Source organism: Saccostrea cucullata, unplaced genomic scaffold (genome assembly GCF_032062105.1).
Source record: "Saccostrea cucullata isolate Sc308-1 unplaced genomic scaffold, CSIRO_AGI_Scuc_v1 ctg3547, whole genome shotgun sequence".
Lineage (NCBI taxonomy): Eukaryota > Metazoa > Mollusca > Bivalvia > Ostreida > Ostreidae > Saccostrea > Saccostrea cuccullata.
In genome coordinates, this window is record NW_026937938.1 from 62,089 (window position 1) to 82,691 (window position 20,603).

Here is a 20,603-nt window from a genome sequence, read left to right on the forward strand (position 1 = left end):
TTCAGATATATCACACCGAAAAAAAATTCATGGATATGAAAGAAAAAAAATTAAAAACCTCCTCTTTTTTTTTTAATTTATCTTCTTTTTGATATTTTTTATGTAGCAATATTAATCATTATTACATCTATTTGCATTTCAAATCCAATTCAGTGATGAAGATTGTCTGGTTTCCTGTCCCTGCTTTACTACCCCCCCCCCCCTCCCTTTCCTTCTCTCTCCTAAGAAATTGAAAATAAGTTTAGGGCACGGAACAAGGAAACAAATATCCGCAAAAACTTTCAAGTCATCCCATTTTAATTAACACCTTTATAAATAAATATTAAAGCAATCTACATTCAGTTCTTATGCATATGAAATCGGTATCAATTTTCAGTCAGGGATAAATTGCAGTTAGTACCTTCCAGAGGACCAAATTATTTTTTTTAAATCCCGCTTTAATTTTACATTGAATATTGAACCCTTTCATTTTAAAACTGCCTACGTGCAAGTCTGTGTGATTCACACACCAATACTTCATACTAAACTTTAAAACATTCCTTATACTGAGTATTTACATTTTACATGTTTGAAAGCACCAAAAAAGCAAAAATATACTCAATATTTGAATATCTCTCGCTGCCCTATATCGTTGCATTTTTACTGACATCGCGACGTCGCGTTAGCGCGTAATTCTCTGTGTATATTTCTATGCGTGAGTATACACGAAAATGGTAGAATTCAAATCAATTTCACAGTTGACATAGAAGAAAGACACAGCTAAATATGTAAATATATATCTATAAAAGTGACAAAATATTATTATCGTGATAGTCAAATAATGAATGTGTTTACCTAAGGCATTGCATCTTTATCCACATTTCCTGAAAATTCTTTCCATTTGTTTTTCAAAAAAAAAAAATTCAACTTTTAAATATAACACTCGGAGTATAACTTATTGATGAAACTGTTGGCTGAAGTTTCTAAAACTTTTTATTTATAATACCTTTTTTCAATGACATTGGGCGGCGCCCGATTTGACATCAGATTTATTTTAGATAAACCAATAATATGTTTAAATATTATTTGTATATTTATTCGTCATATCTATAACTTAAATAAAATACAAAAAATACAAACACTAAGTAAACAAAACATGGCATAAAAAACTATTGATAATCACTCTAATGTTATACATTGTATATAAAATTTCATTATTTAACTAAAAATTAAAGAAATCTTCGACCCCTTTGATTTGGGGGGGGGGGTGTTAGTGGTTATAGTGGGTGTCAATATTTTTAATGTTCACCATAACTGTAGCAGTTAAGATAACTATGTGATTAAGATAATCATAATAGTTAACCTATTAGCCAATTCATTATAGTCAATGGACAAAATACATTCTTTACACAATGAAGATGTTGCATCAAAAGGGAGATTTTATCAAACAATATTTTTTTCATTTAGAAAATATTTTTTGAAGTTTATCTGAAAGCTACAGAGCACAAAATGCTGGTGAAAGGTTAATTGTCTGCATGCATTAACCGATAAATGATTACAATATATATAATTCCATCTTAACTTTCAAATAAATGCATATCATTAATTTATAAATCACTTACATGATTACATGTAAACATAACTCAGGACTATGTATAAAAAATGACAAACAATAGATAAATTGAGCACCCTGTGCAATTCTAAGCGAGCATGAAAGGCTAATATTAGATTTCCTCACACTATTAACTCTTATAATTGAGCAATGAAGAATTTTCACATAATGAGCAACAAACAGGAAAGTTTGAAAAAAAAGTATCTCTCTCATATTCATTTATATAATCAAAACCTAGGATTATGCAATACTGCAATTTGAAAATTTTCAGGATTCTTAGCAATGAGTGCATGTATATAGAATCACATGACATTTGTGTTGTTTTGAAACTACAAATCTGGTGAAATTTTGTAAACAAGTAAATCCAATATCAATCTACAAATCTATATTGATGGACATTTCATGAGAATTTTTTGATCTGTACATTTACATCCATTTAATATCTTCTTTTATTACAGAAATTTCACTTTTTTAATTTGTAGATCATTGAATAAAAACATCCCTTGGAAATATCTGAGCTTTTAACTAGTTATTTACAACATGACTGTGTTAAAGAGTAATAAAATGTCCATTCTTACACACATATGACTTAACCAAACAAGAGTGCATAGGAAACAAAAAGAGCACTTTGAAGTCATGTAAATTCCTGCAGTTTTCATTCAATCACAGACATTGAATTGGAAGACGGATCAACCAATGGAGAAAAGGTTAACAAGATCAACCAATGGGAAGGAAGAAGACTGATGTAAAACATTGCACTGATCAGTATAAACTCTAGACCACTGGATTTGCTGTATTTAATGTTGACCTCCTTACAGTTATTATATTCCTATTTTCAGTTGGTAATACTTTTCCTCTTGATTCCTAGGAATTTAAAGACAAGAATTGATAATTCATCTTCAAATAAAAATGTTTACTCAAGATAAGAGAGAACAGTAAAACACCCAAATAGATTGATATATATCAAAAAGTGTGTGGCAGTCAGCCATGATCAATCACTGGTGGCCAGATAGCTCAGTCGGTAGAGCACCTGACCAGAGATTCAGGAGGCCTGGGTTCAAATCTCTGTCTGGTCTGCTGCTTGTTCCCTTCTCCCATTACAAGTGTATACAAGTAATGTTGAGTAAGTGAGTCAGCATTTATTATCAGACAGCCTAAATACAAACATCAACTAGCTGGGGTTTTTTTCCAAAAATTTTTCCTACATGTGACAGCAGCCAAGCTTAGATTATTTTTTTTCTTTTTTCTTAATTAGCAATCTATAATAATAACACAACTTCTCCCATTAACTATTTGTTTAAAAAAAATTACCACATCGCGCTTGGGATTTCTGGTTGCTTGGTCCTCTATTTCCTCTTTTTCATCCTAAAATATTTCATTATACATGACTGTATAAGAATAATATGTAATATTAGGCTGGATCAAAGCAGTATTTTACTGCACACTTGACCATAAATTACAGCAAGATTATTGGTTAACTTACAAATTTGTTTATGATGTAAATGCCTAAAATCCACACAGGTATAGCTAGGATCAGGACAGTCCATACAATGTTGTTCTTCATAAATAAAGCTGGAAATTATATAAATAACCACTTTAATATATTTACATTTGCAAATATTTTTCTTAGATGAACCTATTGAAGAGAAAATATGTTCAATTCTGTGTGAATGTTATTTGGGGGTCAGAGGTCATAGCGCGACTGAATCACAGAGCAAGGTGATATTTTGTTCGTGTAATAAATGCAATTTAACTTGAAATGCATGTATTCGTCTTAAATGTAAATATAAGTAATAAGCAACAATGTCAAAAAGTTCACTGGGAAATGAACTTTTAATTGGTACGTGATCAAATCTATTGAGAAGCCCTTCGGGCTCACAGATTTGATCAGGTGACCAACTAACTTAACATTGTTGTTTATTTTTTAAATGAACATCAGATGCGCTATCCTATAAAAAATGGACTGTACTTAAATTTTTTTTTATTTAATCTTTATCTTTAATTGAATATTGATTTAAAATTAATTAAAGCACAGCCAAATACAAAAGGTAACACTGTATTATGGACTTGCAGTAATAGATGCTTTTTAAACAGGGTCCTGAACCTTTTCAATTGTTTTTTTTTAATTTAAAAAGTCACAAAAATTGGAAATAATGATGTTGTTTATTAACTGTTACTGTTGAGTTCAATTTAAGATTGAAGGTTAATTTGCTAAGCATGTCAAATTTCAAGAGATACAGAGTCCTTTTACCTGACTGGAAAGGACATGCAAAGTTAGTGGACTAGTGATATGTCTGTTATTAGCTATAGGTGAGCGACTTACCTATTTGATCTATGCTGAAAGACTGGATGATTGAAAATAACCTCTGTACTAGTTTTGACTGGGATTTCTCACATTTTCCCTAGGAAAAAAAATTCAAAAATTTAGTTTGAAAAAATCAGAAGCCTTTGTTATTAAACAATTATGGACTGTTTAGAAGGGAGACATCGCCAATTATCAGGTCTGAGTAGGGTTGTCAACCCTACTTGGGTGACAACCCTACTCAGACCTGATAATTGGTGATGTCTCCCTTCTTAATAGTCCATAATAGTTTTATTATCCTGAAGAATCTAAATTATAAAGCAAATAGAGTAGAAAATAGTTATCAAACCTCTTGTGTTCTCTTACTCTGTTCAGAGTTCATACTTTCAAAATATGTCAACAGACAACTTTGACGTCATCATTAGAATTTATTGTTTACCGATCCCGCATATTTAGCAATTGTACATGTGTAATTATAAATCAGGGTTATCTCGCTTAAACCACTGTAATTTCATTCAAAGGGCGACAACACAGTTGTAACCCTGCATGCTCGTTTACGCTATTTCATTGTCATCTGGAGGGTGACAACAGTTGTCACCCTGCGCGTGAGGGAGACATCACAAGTTGTCTCCCTGCATGTGACCTGCTCTAAACCAATCAGATTGACTGTATAATTCTGAAGGATAATAATATTACTTATATTATATACCCAACTGTGTATCACTAAATTTTACAGTAGATTTAAAGAAATCACATAACATATCCGACTTTCCGGATCAGCACACTGTGGTCTTCTGAATCCATATCACCACTCTCTGAAACTGATGATGCAGTGCTGAGACATGACATTATTTTTCTTGCATATCAAAAAGTTCCTTGACAAACTGCTTCGTTAAGTAAAACAAAGGTACCGGGTAATCAAAGATTACGAAGCTCACCTCGACGAATGTTATCAGTGTAAGTAAAGCAAATCTCACATCATATTTTCTTAATATCTAGTATTTATCCCAACAACAATATTCTTGCAAGTTGTGTTTAACCCCTTACAGGGCATATACACATTTCTACATATGTAGCGTGAAAAACATGTATAGTGTAAACAATATTCATAAGTTTGTTAATACTGCAGATATCAAAGACTTCAAGTTCACTGGGATTAATCTGTTCCCAAAACTATAACCTGGTCTCTTGTTTGGAATATATAGGTCAGATTCAGCATCTGAAGCAAGTCTGGTAGTGTCCATCCCTAGATGCATAATCCATGCAAGTTTGGTTCAGGTAGGGCTTCTAGTTACTTGGGAATGAAAATGTGGGTCAGATCCAGCATCCGAAACTAGTCTGGTAGTGTCCATCCCGAGATACATCATCAATGCAAGTTTGGTTCAGGTAGGGTTTATAGTTACTTGGGAATGGACTTGCTTCTAAAACTTTAACCTGGGACGCCGACGATGACACCAACGCCAACGCTGGGGGTATAGCATAATTTTTATAATTGATCTCAGGAGTTTTTAAAACTACAATTTGCTAGTTGTAATGGGGGTATATAATAAATTTACCATTAGAACAGTAAATTGATCCGAAGAGCCATATCACGTTGAGTTGACAGGCACTAAATTATCCGACCAAACTCAATGCAAAGCATAGAGTTTGATCCACTCCTGTCAACTTGTCAGAATATGCCTCTTCAAATTAAGTTGCTGGTATACCAATATTATGTATCAATAACAAACTTCAACAGATTTTTTAAATACATGTTTACAAAAATTAAAATCAAGTTGCTTTGTCTAGTTAAATTTGACACACACACATACAATTGCAATTGTGTGTAACTCTATAAAAAATACAAAGACATGATTGACAACCAAAAGTATTTGGAGATGTATAGAGATGTGAAAATTACTAAAACCTGTATATTATTGTGCTTCTTTTTACCTTTTTACAGAAGCCATCATAACATGGTCTCCCATCCTCCAGGAATTGTTCAGATTGATCTGATAATGGTTCACAAATCTCCGTGTTGGGCTTGAAGCAGCATGTCTTACAGGCATCATCTCCTATAGGAAAAAAAAATGTACAGTCCAGCTTTGTTATCATGAAGTCAATGGGCACCCAAAGAAAAATTATGTATAAGAAACAAACATCACATGCACGTAGCCTAAAGTCAGGAACCCAAATGGATATCGATAAGATTTTTCTAAAGACTGAAACCAATATCGGTCCAATAGCTCGAAGCATACATTCACCTAGAAGTGATCCTTTGAAGCATGATATAAGTAGTGCTATACTCTGTTACCATTATACTATATATAACGACCAATATCATCATTTTAAGGATAAAAACGTGCTTGCCTTCACCGCGTGATTATTGTTTAATGCATTCTCACGAACAATCATTTATTATGATTGGTTAGTATTGTCAGTGATATTGCTGCATAGGTTCTGTGTTTCATATGCAAAGTATACTTGATTCCATTGAAATCAAACATCCAAACGATGAGCAAAATGGTAATCAACATGTGAAACTTTAACTGACATGCTCGCTCAAACAAAGTGAAACGCTGTTACAGGAATGATAGTAACATTCTTATTCAGTAGGCTCATAGCTCTAACTTCTATACTACTCTTCAATCTCAACACCTTAGTAATATTACCTTTGCACAGACATGGATTCTTCTTAACTTGTTGACAAGCATCTAAACATTTTCCATTCCAACATTTTCCAAATCTACAATAATACAATCTTTGACAAGCAACATTTTCAACTTTTTTAACAAACAAAAAAATTACCTTAATTTTTAAAGAAATTGAATACTTTTAAAAAACCACTAAAGTTTTTAAAAAGTTTTGAATATATATTCACTGAAGGAATAGAAACAAAGATTTGTCTGAATTAATTTTTACTCATAGACAAATCAAAAAGTAAAATTTTCGTTTGTTCAGAATATTCTACAATTGAAAATATTTTGAATGCTCCTAAATAAATTGACTTTGGGATGATGAGGTTGCACTGTAGATCTTGGCATACATTTCTATAACTTACCCATTATGACATGATGTATTATCAGTCTTAGGTACGGCATTCGGGCAGGTCAGATCTTTACCACTGTTTATGTTAAGGAACATTAAAACAGTTACATGTATAAATCATCATACAAGCAGTTTCAAATATTATGCCTTAAATAATTTTTTAAACTTGATATCAAGTTCTGATAATGCTTTTAATTTTACTTTTGGAAACTCTTATTTGGATGAAGTAAATGGATATGAGTTGTTTTTGTTTTAACTATGTTTTAATCTTAGTTATTACTTAATGTTTTGTTCTTCAAATTTGCCTCTTGTTTTGCGTCTGTAATTATTATTATGTGTTGCTATTCTATAAATTCTCTATCACCTGTAATCACCAGTACATGTAACATAACTAGAAAACTGACCAGTCAGCAAGGGCCCCGCCATGGGGTAGAATAGGGTGCTTACAGAATGATTAAAAAATGTACGAAGAATAAGCAACAGCAACTGTATTCTTAAAATTTCAAGATAATTCCTGAATATTCAAAAACCTGAAAATAATATCCTTGTATTTACATTAGGCAGTAAAGAACAACTTCACATTGAATGTATATTTAAACAATTATGAAGCTTGTGTTATATAAAATGCCAGCCTTCAATGAATGCAAATATCATGAAAGCTTGACCTTTAAACTTCAAACAAACAGCAGTTGCAGACAAAGGTTTTCATTAATCTTAAAGTGACAGATAAAAAAAAGCCTACTAAATTTTCTGCAGCAGGCTAGATAATTAATCCCAAAGGATTAATTGTACCTCTCTCATCATTTTCTTCTAAAGTTACAATAAGAACTTTTTCAGTATTAATGATAGAGTGGGGTTTTTATACAACTATCCTAAAAATTAATAATATTCTTGAATTAACATAAAGTGAAAAAAGTAAATCAAAAAATCTTCTTTAATCTATTTCTTGTTAATAGAATTCAATGAAATCATAACTATTAAACAAAATTAAATTATAAAAATTTATATTTAAATCCACATTTCAGAGTGTTCATAGCATTCCAAATTGACTTAACTTCAAAACAAACTTCATTTGCAGACAGAGGTGGTAATTCATCTCAATTTGACAGATAAAGATAATGCTCTGGATTTTCTTCAGGAGAAAAGCTAATTAATCCCAAGGGACTCATAGCAGCATTCAGTTTACAATGGGAACATCTTCAGCAGTTATCTCTCTTTGCCAATGCTTTCGTATATAAAGTTAAGGAATCTACCCCACCACCCCAGCTCCAAACCAGGGGACATAGAGAACCAAACTTAGCATCAAAATATGTATTTCTGCCTACTGAACTAACATACCAAATTTGTACTTGATTGGGCAACCATAAAAAAAGTTGCCCATTCATTCTTATGCATAGTTAAGGAATCTACCCCACCACCCCAGCTCCAAACCAGAAGACATAGAGAACCAAACTTAGCACCAAAATATGTATTTCTGCCTACTGAACTACCATACCAAATTTGAACTTGATTGGGCAACCATAAAAAAAGTTATTAGAAAAAAACAGAAAATTTGTGGATGGAAGAGTGACAGACGGACAGACAGACAGACAGACAGCTAGACAGACGGACGGACAGAGTGATTACTATAGGGCACCCGCAAATTCTTGCGGGGCCCTAATTATTACTGCGTGTTGATGTTTTAGTACAATTCTCTGTTATCCTTAGACTCTCAGTAAGGCGTGGTATTCTCGACGTTATATAATTAGCATCTGAAATTTACAGAGCTTTCATTCAATATTAAAATATACATGGGATAAGACATTTGGACGAATGTCAACAAGTGTAGCAAATATCCAATAACAGCATCTTGTACAGCAAAGACGTGGGGCTTAAGTTGTCTCATTGTTGTCAACAACAATTTAAAGTTCCTGATATTATTAATTTCTTAACCAATGAGAATCTATTCACCATTTGAAAGACACTAAATACATAGTGCCAAGAATGCCATGCCTTACTGGGTCCAATTCAAAGGTTAACTGAGAATTGTACTACAACTTCTTCATCACCAGTGGAAGGATACCTGCAGTGTGACTTCCCCTTACAGTCAAAGTTATCATCTACCTGGTCCAGGCAGGTATACCCTATAGGGGCCACGGTACAATTCACACAGCACGCAAAGTTCATAGGACTGAAAGACAAAAGGATAAAATGTATCCAAGTGGGTGCCAACATACAGATTATACAGCACGCAAAGTTCATAGCACTGAAAGACTTTTTGACCTTGATCTTGATGACCTTTGTTCACGGTCATGACTAAGGACAAAATAAAATTATTACATTATGCTATGGACAATTATTCTTTCTGTATATACAGTCATCTTGATCAATGGTCAATGGGGGTCAAAAAACAACCTTTAATATGCTAAGATTTTTATGCTAATAATCTTGTTAAGGTTGTGCTACCCTGGAACTAATTACTTTTTAAGGGCCAATATGTGGGTGTGTGTTGGGGTATGATTTAGTTACAAGTTTCACAAAAGACGTTACCTGCATTTCATATACTTGGCCCTGAACTGACATTTGTCGTTACAGCACCTGTCCCCTGTGTAGCCGGCATCGCAGTCCTCGTTTTTATCAACTCGTCCATTTCCACATAACCCTTGACCTGTAGCTGAGGCTTCTGTTAAAAATATCAAAAGTCAACAATAAAGTATTGAATAATTTTTTGTTATCCTCCATGTAGTATTTTCATTTTAATAGCAACACAACTAAAAAACAAATGACTTAATTTTACCATTTGTTTTTATTCAACTTTATCACAAATAAAATATTAGAGCTGTAAACACACAAACCAAAAGACTTTGTGACAGCAATACTCTTTTTAGTACCAGTTTACACAATTTTTATATATTAAATATCTGTTCACCTCAACAGCATGTTTCATAAAATTCCCAGGATAGAAAGAATAATGAAACAAACTATATTTTACATTTAAAAACTGTATCATATTCTCAATTCTAATAGTTATCATACAGACTGAAATTCAAAAAACATTCAGTAACTTTATGATTGTATTAATTGTTATTTTTTTCTATTGAACTAAGAAGGCGGTATTTTTCTATTTTTTGAAGATCTCCTCCTTTCTTGTACTTTTCTACAGTAGACTGCCCAAGCATTCCATGGAATACTCTAGTTCTATTTCTCAATCGCTTCATGAAAAAGGCTACAGGACACGATTTGAATATTTAGAGTATACTATACCAGATATAAACACATAATAGACAAACTTAAAATATCTCAACTGAGACTATACATTTGACTTGGTAGGGCTTATTTGAAAAAACTCTCAAAATATAATTCTCTTATCTAATTTTTGAAGGATAATCATATTATTTGTATTCTACATGTATATATGTTTAGATATTTCAGGTGGATTGTTACATGCAGTAAATACATTATTGTTAGCTCACCTGAGCTGAAAGCTCAAGTGAGCTTTTCTGATCACATTTTGTCCGGCGTCCGTCTGTCTGTCCGTCTGTCTGTCTAGCTGTCTAGCTGTCCGTCTGTCTGTAAACTTTTCACATTTTTGACTTCTTCTCAAGAACCGCTGGGCCAATTTCAACCAAACTTGCCACAAAGTATCCTTGGGTGAAGGGGATTCAGGTTTGTTCAAATGAAGGGCCACGCTCTCATTCAAGGGGAGATAATTGGGAATTAATGAAAATTTGGTGGCATATTTTAAAAATCTTCTTCTCAAGAACCACTGTGCCAGGAAAGATGAAACTTATGGGGAAACATCCTCAGGTAGTGTAGATTCAAGTTTGTTCAAATCATGACCCCTGGGGGTAGGGCGGGGCCAAAATGGCCGACCAAAGTTTTACATAGAAATTTATAGGAAAATTCTTTAAAAATCTTCTTCTCAAGAATGACAAAACCATAATTCATCATATTTATATGGAATCATTCTCAGGTAGCGAAGATTCAAATTTGTTCAAATTGTGACCCCCGGGGGTAGGGCGGGGCCAAAATGGCCGACCAAAGTTTTACATTAAGAAATATATAGGAAAATTCTTTAAAAATCTTCTTCTCAAGAATGACAAAGCCATAATTCATCATATTTATATGGAAGCATGCTCAGGTAGTGTAGATTCAAGTTTGTTCAAATCATGACCCCCGGGGGTAGGGCGGGGCCAAAATGGCCGACCAAAGTTTTACATAGAAATATATAGGAAAATTCTTTTAAAATCTTCTTCTCAAGAATGTCAAGGCCATAATTCATCATATTTATACGAAAGCATGCTCAGGTAGTGTAGATTCAAGTTTGTTCAAATCATGACCCCCGGGGATAGGGCGGGGCCAAAATGGCCGACCAAAGTTTTACATAGAAATATATAAGAAAATTCTTTAAAAATCTTCTTAAGATTTTTATGACAAAGCCATAATTCATCATAGTTATATGGAAGCATGCTCAGGTATTGTAGATTCAATTTTGTTCAAATCATGACCCCCAGCGGGAGGTCGTGGCCAAAATGGCCGACCAAAGTTTTACATAGAAATATATAGGAAAATTCTTTAAAAATCTTCTTCTCAAGAATGACAAAGCCATAATTCATCATATTTATATGGAAGCATGCTCAGGTAGTGTAGATTCAAGTTTGTTCAAATCATGACCCCCAGGGGTAGGGCGGGGCCAAAATGGGCGACCAAAGTTTTACATAGAAATATATAGGAAAATTATTTAAAAATCCTCTTCTCAAGAATGACAAAGCCATAATTCATCATATTTATATGGAAGCATGCTCAGGTAGTGTAGATTCAAGTTTGTTCAAATCATGACCCCCGGGGATAGGGCGGGGCCAAAATGGCCGACCAAAGTTTTACATAGAAATATATAGGAAAATTCTTTAAAAATCTTCTTCTCAAGAATGACAAAGCCATCAATTCATCATATTTATATGGAAGCATGCTCAGGTAGTGTAGATTCAAAGTTTTTCAAATCATGACCCCCCAGGGGTAGGGCGGGGCCAAAATGGCCGACCAAAGTTTTTAAAGATATACAGTCAATTCTTGAATTATCGCCATTCGATTCATCGCCATTTTCGCAATACCGCCATGATTTCCCAAGAACGTTTTTCCTGCTATATAAAATTCCCTTTATAACGCCAAATTCGCATACCGCCATCCGCCACCCTGTTTTCACAAGAAACGTCCATTTTTAAGTGTCAATTATCTCGATATACCGCCACAGGTGCATGTGGTCAGTGAAGCGCGGCTAATTAGTTGACGCTATTCCTGTTGTAAAGCATGCAAACGCAGACAAGGTACATGCAATTAAGTAATTAAACAAGAATTGAATAAACAATAATTAGGTCTTTCCACCTTTCTGTGGAAAGACCTATTGAAATTCTTCTGTTTATTATTATTCTTTTTTATTAGGTCTTTCCACCTTTCTGTGGAAAGACCTCTTGAAATGCTTCTGTTTTTTATTTTATTTCTCACCTTATGTTTTGACACCGTAAGACTTATCGAAAAACTTTATAGTTCATGATACTGGATATTAAAAGTTATTCCGAAAAACGACCCCCTATGTTAGAACTTTGACCCCTTTCGAAGTTATTGCCCCTTTCGCAAGAAATGTCTGTTATCCCTACTTCTCCAGAACCGTAAACCGCAGAGATTCCAGACCTAAATTAATGTTTACGACTAATTTAGTAGACTCTCCAATCAAACATTGCGAAAGGATTCGTAAGCTCTTATAACAAATTATTGCCCCTGAATGTTTGCAATGTTTACGAATATCAAGAACTTTTCTAAAACGACAAGGCGTATAGACATGGGACCAACTGCAAAAGATTCATTGACCTTTGACCTTAAAATCTAGGTCAAGGTCAAAGGTCAAGGTCATTCAAAATATGTAAAATTAAGCATTTTTAATAGCTCTTTTGTTCTTAACCAAATTCTAAACATCTTTGCATCTTCAATATGTACTCTTAAAACCATTTCAGAGATTTCATTCTTGTCCCCTAAGATTGACCCCTCTAAAAGTTAGTGCCCCCTTCAGTGTAAACCCTTGTTATCGCTACTCCTCCGAAACCGTAAACCGTAGAGGTACAAAACCTTCAACAATGTCTGCTACTAATTTAGAACACTTCTCATTCCATTAGTGCAAAAGAATTCGTAAACCATTTTAAGTAGTTATTGCCCCTGCTAGTTGATGATGTTTACGAAGAACTAAAAACTTCTTAACGACAAGTCGTAAAGACATGGGCCCAACTGCATGAGATCTTTTGACCTTTGACCTTGAAGAATAGGTCAAGGTCAAAGGTCAGGGTCATTGGAATACTAGAGAAATTGTCGATTAAGCTATTTTAAAAAAAATCCAAATGACCTTGACCTTGATATTTGACCTTGACCTTTGACCTTGACCCCTAACTCAAAAAGTAATAAAGAAATATTCATTACCTTTATCTAGATTCATCTTCAAGTGTTAATCTCAAGTTTATCTTTCACTCTTTCTCTTTTTTTTATGGATGACCTTGACCTTTGACCTTGATAAATGACCTTGACCTTTGACCACCTATTGACCCAAAGGTCACAATCAAGCTTAAGGTCGTTGAGGTATTTGCAACCCTTACTCTTACAAATGCTTATAACCCCCCCCCCTTCCTTTCTTAAAAAAAAAAAATCAACAGCAGCATAGAAAAAATGTCTAAAAGTCTAACGATACGATATATCGACATAAGATTCGAAGTAAAAGCAAGAAGAGACCTTAAAGAAAGTGTCCTGAGAGTTTTAAGGTGAGTCTCTGAAATATGATGAAATACTAGTGAAAATAGGCAAAATCTGCATTTTTTTTCTGTCTGAAATTTAGTTATTGCTGAGCATAAAAATTAATTTAAGCCCCTATTGGCTATTTCTGCAATTTTTGTTAATATCATTCGATTCTCCTGCTCTATTACGACATTTTAATACCAAGTATTCTTGCTTTCTTTAGTGTATGGAATTTATTTCAATTTTATTTGGATTTAATATTAATTGAATGAATCTTGATTTCATTTGAAATTTGATTTTTTTTTTCTAGAATAACATAATCCCAAGAAATAGCGACTTTCAGCCTAGTAAAAAGAAATACACGTTTCTTCCCTGTGTTTCCCATCTAGAATTACATGTTTGGAATTTTATTTATGCTACTTACATTGAATTTCTTGCCTATTTCGGTAAGGAATGTTAAAACCCGAACCCGATTCTCTGTTCTCCTTTTCCATAAATACAAACTGCCTTGCATCTCTCGCTTATGTTTTTCACATGCTCTTAAATAATTTATCGCCATCCATTTCAAACATAAACCAACTCAAATCGGATATTTTCAAACATTTCTTTAATACATGTATAATGCACATATGATGCAGGTACACATGGGACATTTCACGACGTTTTCACTTACGCTTCCGTCTTGATGCGCAGATCAAATGCATGTTATTCATATTAATAGGTATATCATAATTTTAATCAGACCCTACCCCTTACATCTTAACTCGAAAACAATCTCATTCAAGCTCATATATACACCTAGGAGCGTGTTACAGTGTTTTTAACGTGCTCTCTTTTCGTAGTGAATGAATCCGTGGTTATCCCCGAGTCGACTCGTCTGTTTACGGTATATTCATAACAACTGCGAGCCCGATCTAAAATCCTAGTACAGAAATGAGAATTTTGCTGTTTTATTTATTTTCTTGCTTTTTTTCTACTTTTTTCAGCCCAAATGATATTGAAACACTTAAAAAGGTGGAAAGACGTCTTATTGTTCTCTGAACAATTAGTTTACTAGTTTTTTTTATTATTTTTCCGCTGCATGTTTTTTTGTTTGAAGATATATCGAAAAGATTTATAGTCCATAAGAATGTACTCCTTAAAAGATTATTGCAGTTGACCCTGCGTAAATGAACCTTGACCGCTTTCGAAGTTATTGCCCCTTTCGCAAGAAATGCTTGTTATCGCTACTCCTCAGAAACCGTAAACCACAGAGGTATGAAACCTTTACAAATGTCTTCGACTAATAAAGGGGATTCTTCAATCTATTCATTGCTAAAGCATTCGGTGACCCCTTCAATGAGTTATTGCCCCTGAAACTTTTTGAATTTTACAAATAATTAAAAATTTTCAAAACGAGAAGTCATAGAGACATAGGACCAAGTGCATAAGAATCAGTGACCTATGACCTTTAAACTTATGCAAAGGTCAAAGGTCAAGGTCATTCCAAAAATGAGAAAATAAGCTCTTTTTATATCTCTTTTGTCTTTTAATATATACAAACAGTCTTTGCATCAATAATATGTACTCTTAGATCTATTTCAAAGATTTCATTCTTGTCCCCTAACATTGACCCTATTGAAAGTTATTGCCCCTTATACGAAAAACCGTGTTTTCGCCACTACTTCAAAACCGTACACCGTAGAGACACCAAATCTTCACTAATGTGTTCAGGGTCTTTAGCCCTAAATTCACTGTATAAATGCGAAAGGATCTGATGACCCCTTATATGAGTTATTGCCCTTTAACTTCTTTGTACTTAGTATAAATCCTTATAACTTGAAAACTATAAGTCGTAGAAGCATGAGGTCAATTGCATTTTGACCCTTGACCTTTGACCTTGAAAAATTTTTCAAGGTCAAAGGTCAAGGTCATTTCCATGTTTTTTATTTTCATTTTTTCTATCTTTTTAGCCAATTTTGGTTTCTTATTCATGGAATTTAATTTTAAGGAGTAAAATATAAAACAAATTTGAAAAATTCAAAGAAGGTGGAAAGACCTCTTTATTGTTCTGTGAACAATAAGTTTCCTAGTTTTAACATGAACTGTTATAACAACTTTGTTTTCTGTTTAATATAATCATTTAGTCACAGCTTCGCCACGAAAACGGTCGTTGTTAAAGTAGGCCGATAACGATATTATTTTGATGATCTCTGCTTTAAACAGTGCAAAGTTTGCTGGAAAAAATAATTATACGTTATAAATTGTGAACGTTTCATTAACAATGATACCATAAACAATGAATATATTCAAGAATTCATTTTACTTACTATCGGCAATATATCACAACGATCGACCCAGTATGTTTTTTTTTTTCAATATCGGACGTGCAGATTTACATTCATATACAAATACTTGTCTTTATTTCATAACTGCACATTTTGCTTTAGCGAAATTGTACATTAAAAAGATTACTTGAAGTATTTTCAATCAGAAATATGTTTTTATATATATGAACATGTAATATTAAGAATAGAAACGCTAAATGGTATTTCTAAGAACGATAACTCTGCTTCTTGTTCTCTAAAAGATGGGAAATTCAATTCATCGCCAAATTCGTTATACTGCCATGATTTCTAAATTACAAAAGGTGGCGGTTTATCGAGAATTAACTGTATATAGGAAAATTCTTTAAAAATCATTTTCTAAAAAATAGCAAATCCATGATTGGTCATGGGACTACTTGATTTAAACTTTACAGTAAAAAACCATTTTCTACTTTTCCTACTTTTAGTGCTCAGGTGAGCGATGTGGCCCATGGGCCTCTTGTTTAATTAATGATAATTGGATAGAGTTATAATTAAGGTTGATCATAACATTGTATTTTGGAATAAATTAAAGCTTGGAAGGAGGAATTGGGGGTGCATGCTCCTATAATATAAATTGAAGATAAAATAGATAGAATTCAGATGAAGAGGTACACAGATGGCAAGTATATTAGAATAATGGACTTCAGATGTTTTGTTTTTTTTTAATTCAGATGTTTTACTTCACACCATTTGCTATAAAAGATTGATTGATCAGTCAGTATTTCTTTTTTCTACATCCATCTATAACTTCAGAAAAAAGAGTAGATATAAAACTTGTAAGACCCTGAAGAGTTGAGACTTTTCATATACACAGTTTATGTTATTTTCTTCTCGATTGTGAAAACATACAGAGACAGCTTTTTTTCTTCATGTGTATATTAATTTCATGATTCATCAAATTAATGTAGAGATATAATTGTAATGAAAGAGAATTGTCATCTCATATCATTATTCACAATTTTACATTTCCTCAGTACAAAACATTAAGGAAAAGTTTTCATGTAAACAGGTCTTAAGCTAACTTACTGAAATCAAAAGTACATGTAAAACCAAACAAAAAATCAGATACACCATTCCATGCCAGTACCCTTAAGAGAAATACCATTGCATGTAGAGGAAATGAAGCTAAAGTTTTTGATGTTTATGTACAGAAGTTTGAGTATAAGCATATATTCACTATAATGGCTAGCTGTTTAAAATTAAACAAACACAGGGGGGAAAGAAATTAAAACTTACCAGAGGACTCTAGTTTATAAAATGATATGAAAATTATATTGGTTTTGACTTCATTTTTTATAACGTACTGTAGAAAATTAAAGCACAAAAACTTATCTTTATACATTTTAAAATATCACAAAAATTAAACATTTGGAGCCCTCTGCATAAAATCAAAATAAAGGCAATTAATTAAATACTATCTGGATTCTGATGAGGTTAGTGTAAAAAAATATTCTACAGTTAGCCAAGGATCTGCGCAGCACAGTTAAGGTTACAAAAAGGAGGCGGAGCCTAATTTGTACGGGAAAACTTGACTATGACATCATACACAGTATACGTCATACAACATTTCTTTAAAATACCACAAAATGAGTGTATCTGCTAATTTAACCAGTAAGAAATCATCAAACTAAATAAAAACTTACTACAGCATGTTGTTTTGTCGTTAGTTAAATCCCACATAAAAAGTTATAAACAAATCACTGATCGCAATACACTTGTCAATATGACGTCATTTCTTACAACGTGACGTAGTTTGTATGCAGTGAGAGACAGATCAAGAAATATTTTCTCAACAAAATATGTACTCTCTAATTAAATAGAATATTATTTACAGATATTCTATGGGACAATAACTTGAATTTTATGTCTTCTTCGCTATTTTATTAATATATTTTCTGTATATTACGTATTTAATTGACACTGCCGTATATTTGTATGCAAGTACATCGGAGGGTAATCTGGGGGTCTTAATAAATCGATCTAGTGCAAGGGCATACACTCTATGGATCAAAGTAAGCTTTTACATTTCAACAATAGAACTATTAAGGTATCTGAAAAGTGCTGCGATCCTGATGAAATCTTAAAAACAAATTAATTATATCAATATTTAATGCCGCTGACCAGCAAAAAAAATAGCATTCGGTCATACAAGTATAATTTTAACAATGAAATTGCAGAATTTGAGACAGGATCGCAGCACTTTCTAGAAACTACAATGCTTTTTGAAAATACTTATATACTAAACTTGGATATTTAACTTGGTTATGCCCTTGCACTAGTGATATTTATATGTAACATCAATACTTCAAGTCAATGTGCTAAAATCGCGTGACTGCCGCATCACGTGACTAGTCTAAATACAAAATATAATTGTCCTACTGATATGTAGTTATTAATCATAATTATAATTATCCGATATAAATAATGTACCAAAAATAGTCGCCATCCCGATTACGAATACATTTTTAAATACAAATTTTAGCCGATATTTCCATTGCGCACCTTAACTGTACTGCGTGCTTTTTCCCATCTTCATTACAAGTTATTTTTATTGACTTAAAGCATATGATATCACAGCATCTACAGCAAAAACAGATGAGAGATGCTATACCAGTCAAAAACTTTTAAATGACAATGCATACATATAGCTCACTTAAAATTGTATGGTGGAATTATATAAACAAGCATTTTGGCCTGATCGAGTGAGAGTCGAATGCAATCAACCTATGCAAAAGGTCACAAGATTAAAGTGATGAACAGTGTAACAACACATTTAAATCATGACAGTGATTATATCCTACCTTTAAAGCAGTTGTAGCCCTTTGTCTTGATGACATTGAATATATACTGTCTGCTGCATGGAGAAAACAGCTGAAAGACAAATACGAATGTATACACTTAATAGGCCAACTTTGGAAAAATGTTTATTTTCCTTCTCCCATCTTGATCTGAAAATGTTGGGTCGGTAGGTACAGATCGATGAGAAAATTCTTTTCTCTGAAAATTTCAATTTCAATACTTATTTTTTTATACTATTTTCAAGACTACATACTAGTACCAAAAAAAATTTGTTCCCTGGAAGTTAAAAAGAAAAGCCTGCAGGCTAGAATTTATCATCAAATCAAGCCACATTCAAGTATCAGCCTTATTTAACACAACTGGTTGTAGGATAAAAGGCAACATTATGATTGACATTATATAAATGGTGCCTGTTTTGGAGGGTAACATTTGAAATTGACACCCCAAGGAAAACCATTGTCAACCGACGCGTCAGCGGAGGTTGACAATGGTTTTCCGAGGGGTGTCAATTTCAAATGTTACGTACCTCCAAAACAGGCACCATTTATTTTATTATACTGAATGTCTTATTGATTTAGGACGTCAGCAAAAAATAATTTCCGTCGATCGTCTTTACGTTCATGTATAGAAAGCTTTCACACTCACCGGTTCACTAATCTCCTTATTGTTTGTTTGATACTCGAATTAGAGTCATTTATCACATAAAGTTTCGTTATTTCTGGCTCGCAAGCATGTTTCCTACACTCGCAAGCAACTATCGTCTGTCGTTTGTTGTTTTCAAGTAAGCTATATCGGACGCAAGCTTTTCTTGACGTCAAGTTAATTCCGGTTCTTTCAAACGCGCAACTGACGTTTAGAGAATTCTACGGTGAACCGTACGCGCATAATTTCCACGCATGTGGCATTACCGTTGTGTTACCCATTGTCACGTGTGTTGCTAAGGCTCAGGGTAATCGAACGGATTGTTAACTGCGTCTAAACCGATCAGATTTTAGTATTTAACATGAAAGTATAATAAAATAAATTACCATTAGTCTAGACTGACCTGATTATTTTTTTCGTACCCCGAGACCGCGGAGGGATACATGATGTACCGGCCCCCAGATGAGGTGGACGGGGCACAAGAATCGGTATCTGGGTCATGCTCACTGCCCCAGTTATGACCTGGAAATATGATAGGCAATACCATGCAAACATCAATGACGATCTTGTAATAATTATTTTTAAAACAAGGAATTTAGAGAACTTGAACTTTGATATGCACTAAGAATCAAATTATTTTTTAAGTCTTAAATCTAAGACTTATATTTATTTTGAAGAGAGAGGAGAGAGAGAGAGTAAATTTACTTACCCAACTCTGAAAAATCAGGAGAGAAAAGAATTAATGATGGTCAGTTGACACCATGTATTTGTAACAATTTGATAAATTAACATCTGAATTCATTATTTTTGAGATGAAAAATTATTTATTATCAGATGTGGGAGATTTTCGGGTAAATTTGGATGCACTTATTTACATGTATGTACATTAATTTGCAGTACTTAACCATACTTTACCCCTGAGAAGCCATAACATGTATATATGTATATAGAACTGTCATTACTAAATTGTTCTACATTTTTGTAATTTGTGTATGCAAATTTAATTACAGATATAAGCAAATTTTATTGACCTTATAAATTAAGAAGATAAAATGAATATCATAAATTAGAAGAAAGAAAGAATGCCTTTAACTATTCTATAAATGTAGTCCCTGTTTAAAAAAACGCTGAACTGACCGTG

The 20,603-nt window shown here is 33.2% G+C and overlaps 1 protein-coding gene across 1 annotated transcript; it reads right to left on the minus strand.

Moving 5' to 3' along the window:
• Positions 1 to 1,797: 1,797 nt before the first annotated feature.
• On the minus strand, positions 1,798 to 20,177 carry LOC134249097 (ADAM 17-like protease; the record flags this gene model as incomplete). Its single annotated transcript, XM_062731452.1, has 12 exons — positions 1,798 to 2,455; positions 2,903 to 2,956; positions 3,075 to 3,163; positions 3,915 to 3,993; positions 5,826 to 5,947; positions 6,545 to 6,618; positions 6,934 to 6,996; positions 8,983 to 9,090; positions 9,450 to 9,582; positions 18,823 to 18,892; positions 19,866 to 19,984; positions 20,172 to 20,177. Coding segments are annotated over 12 exons (1,007 nt in total), but the record flags the coding sequence as incomplete, so codon positions are not given.
• Positions 20,178 to 20,603: the final 426 nt, after the last annotated feature.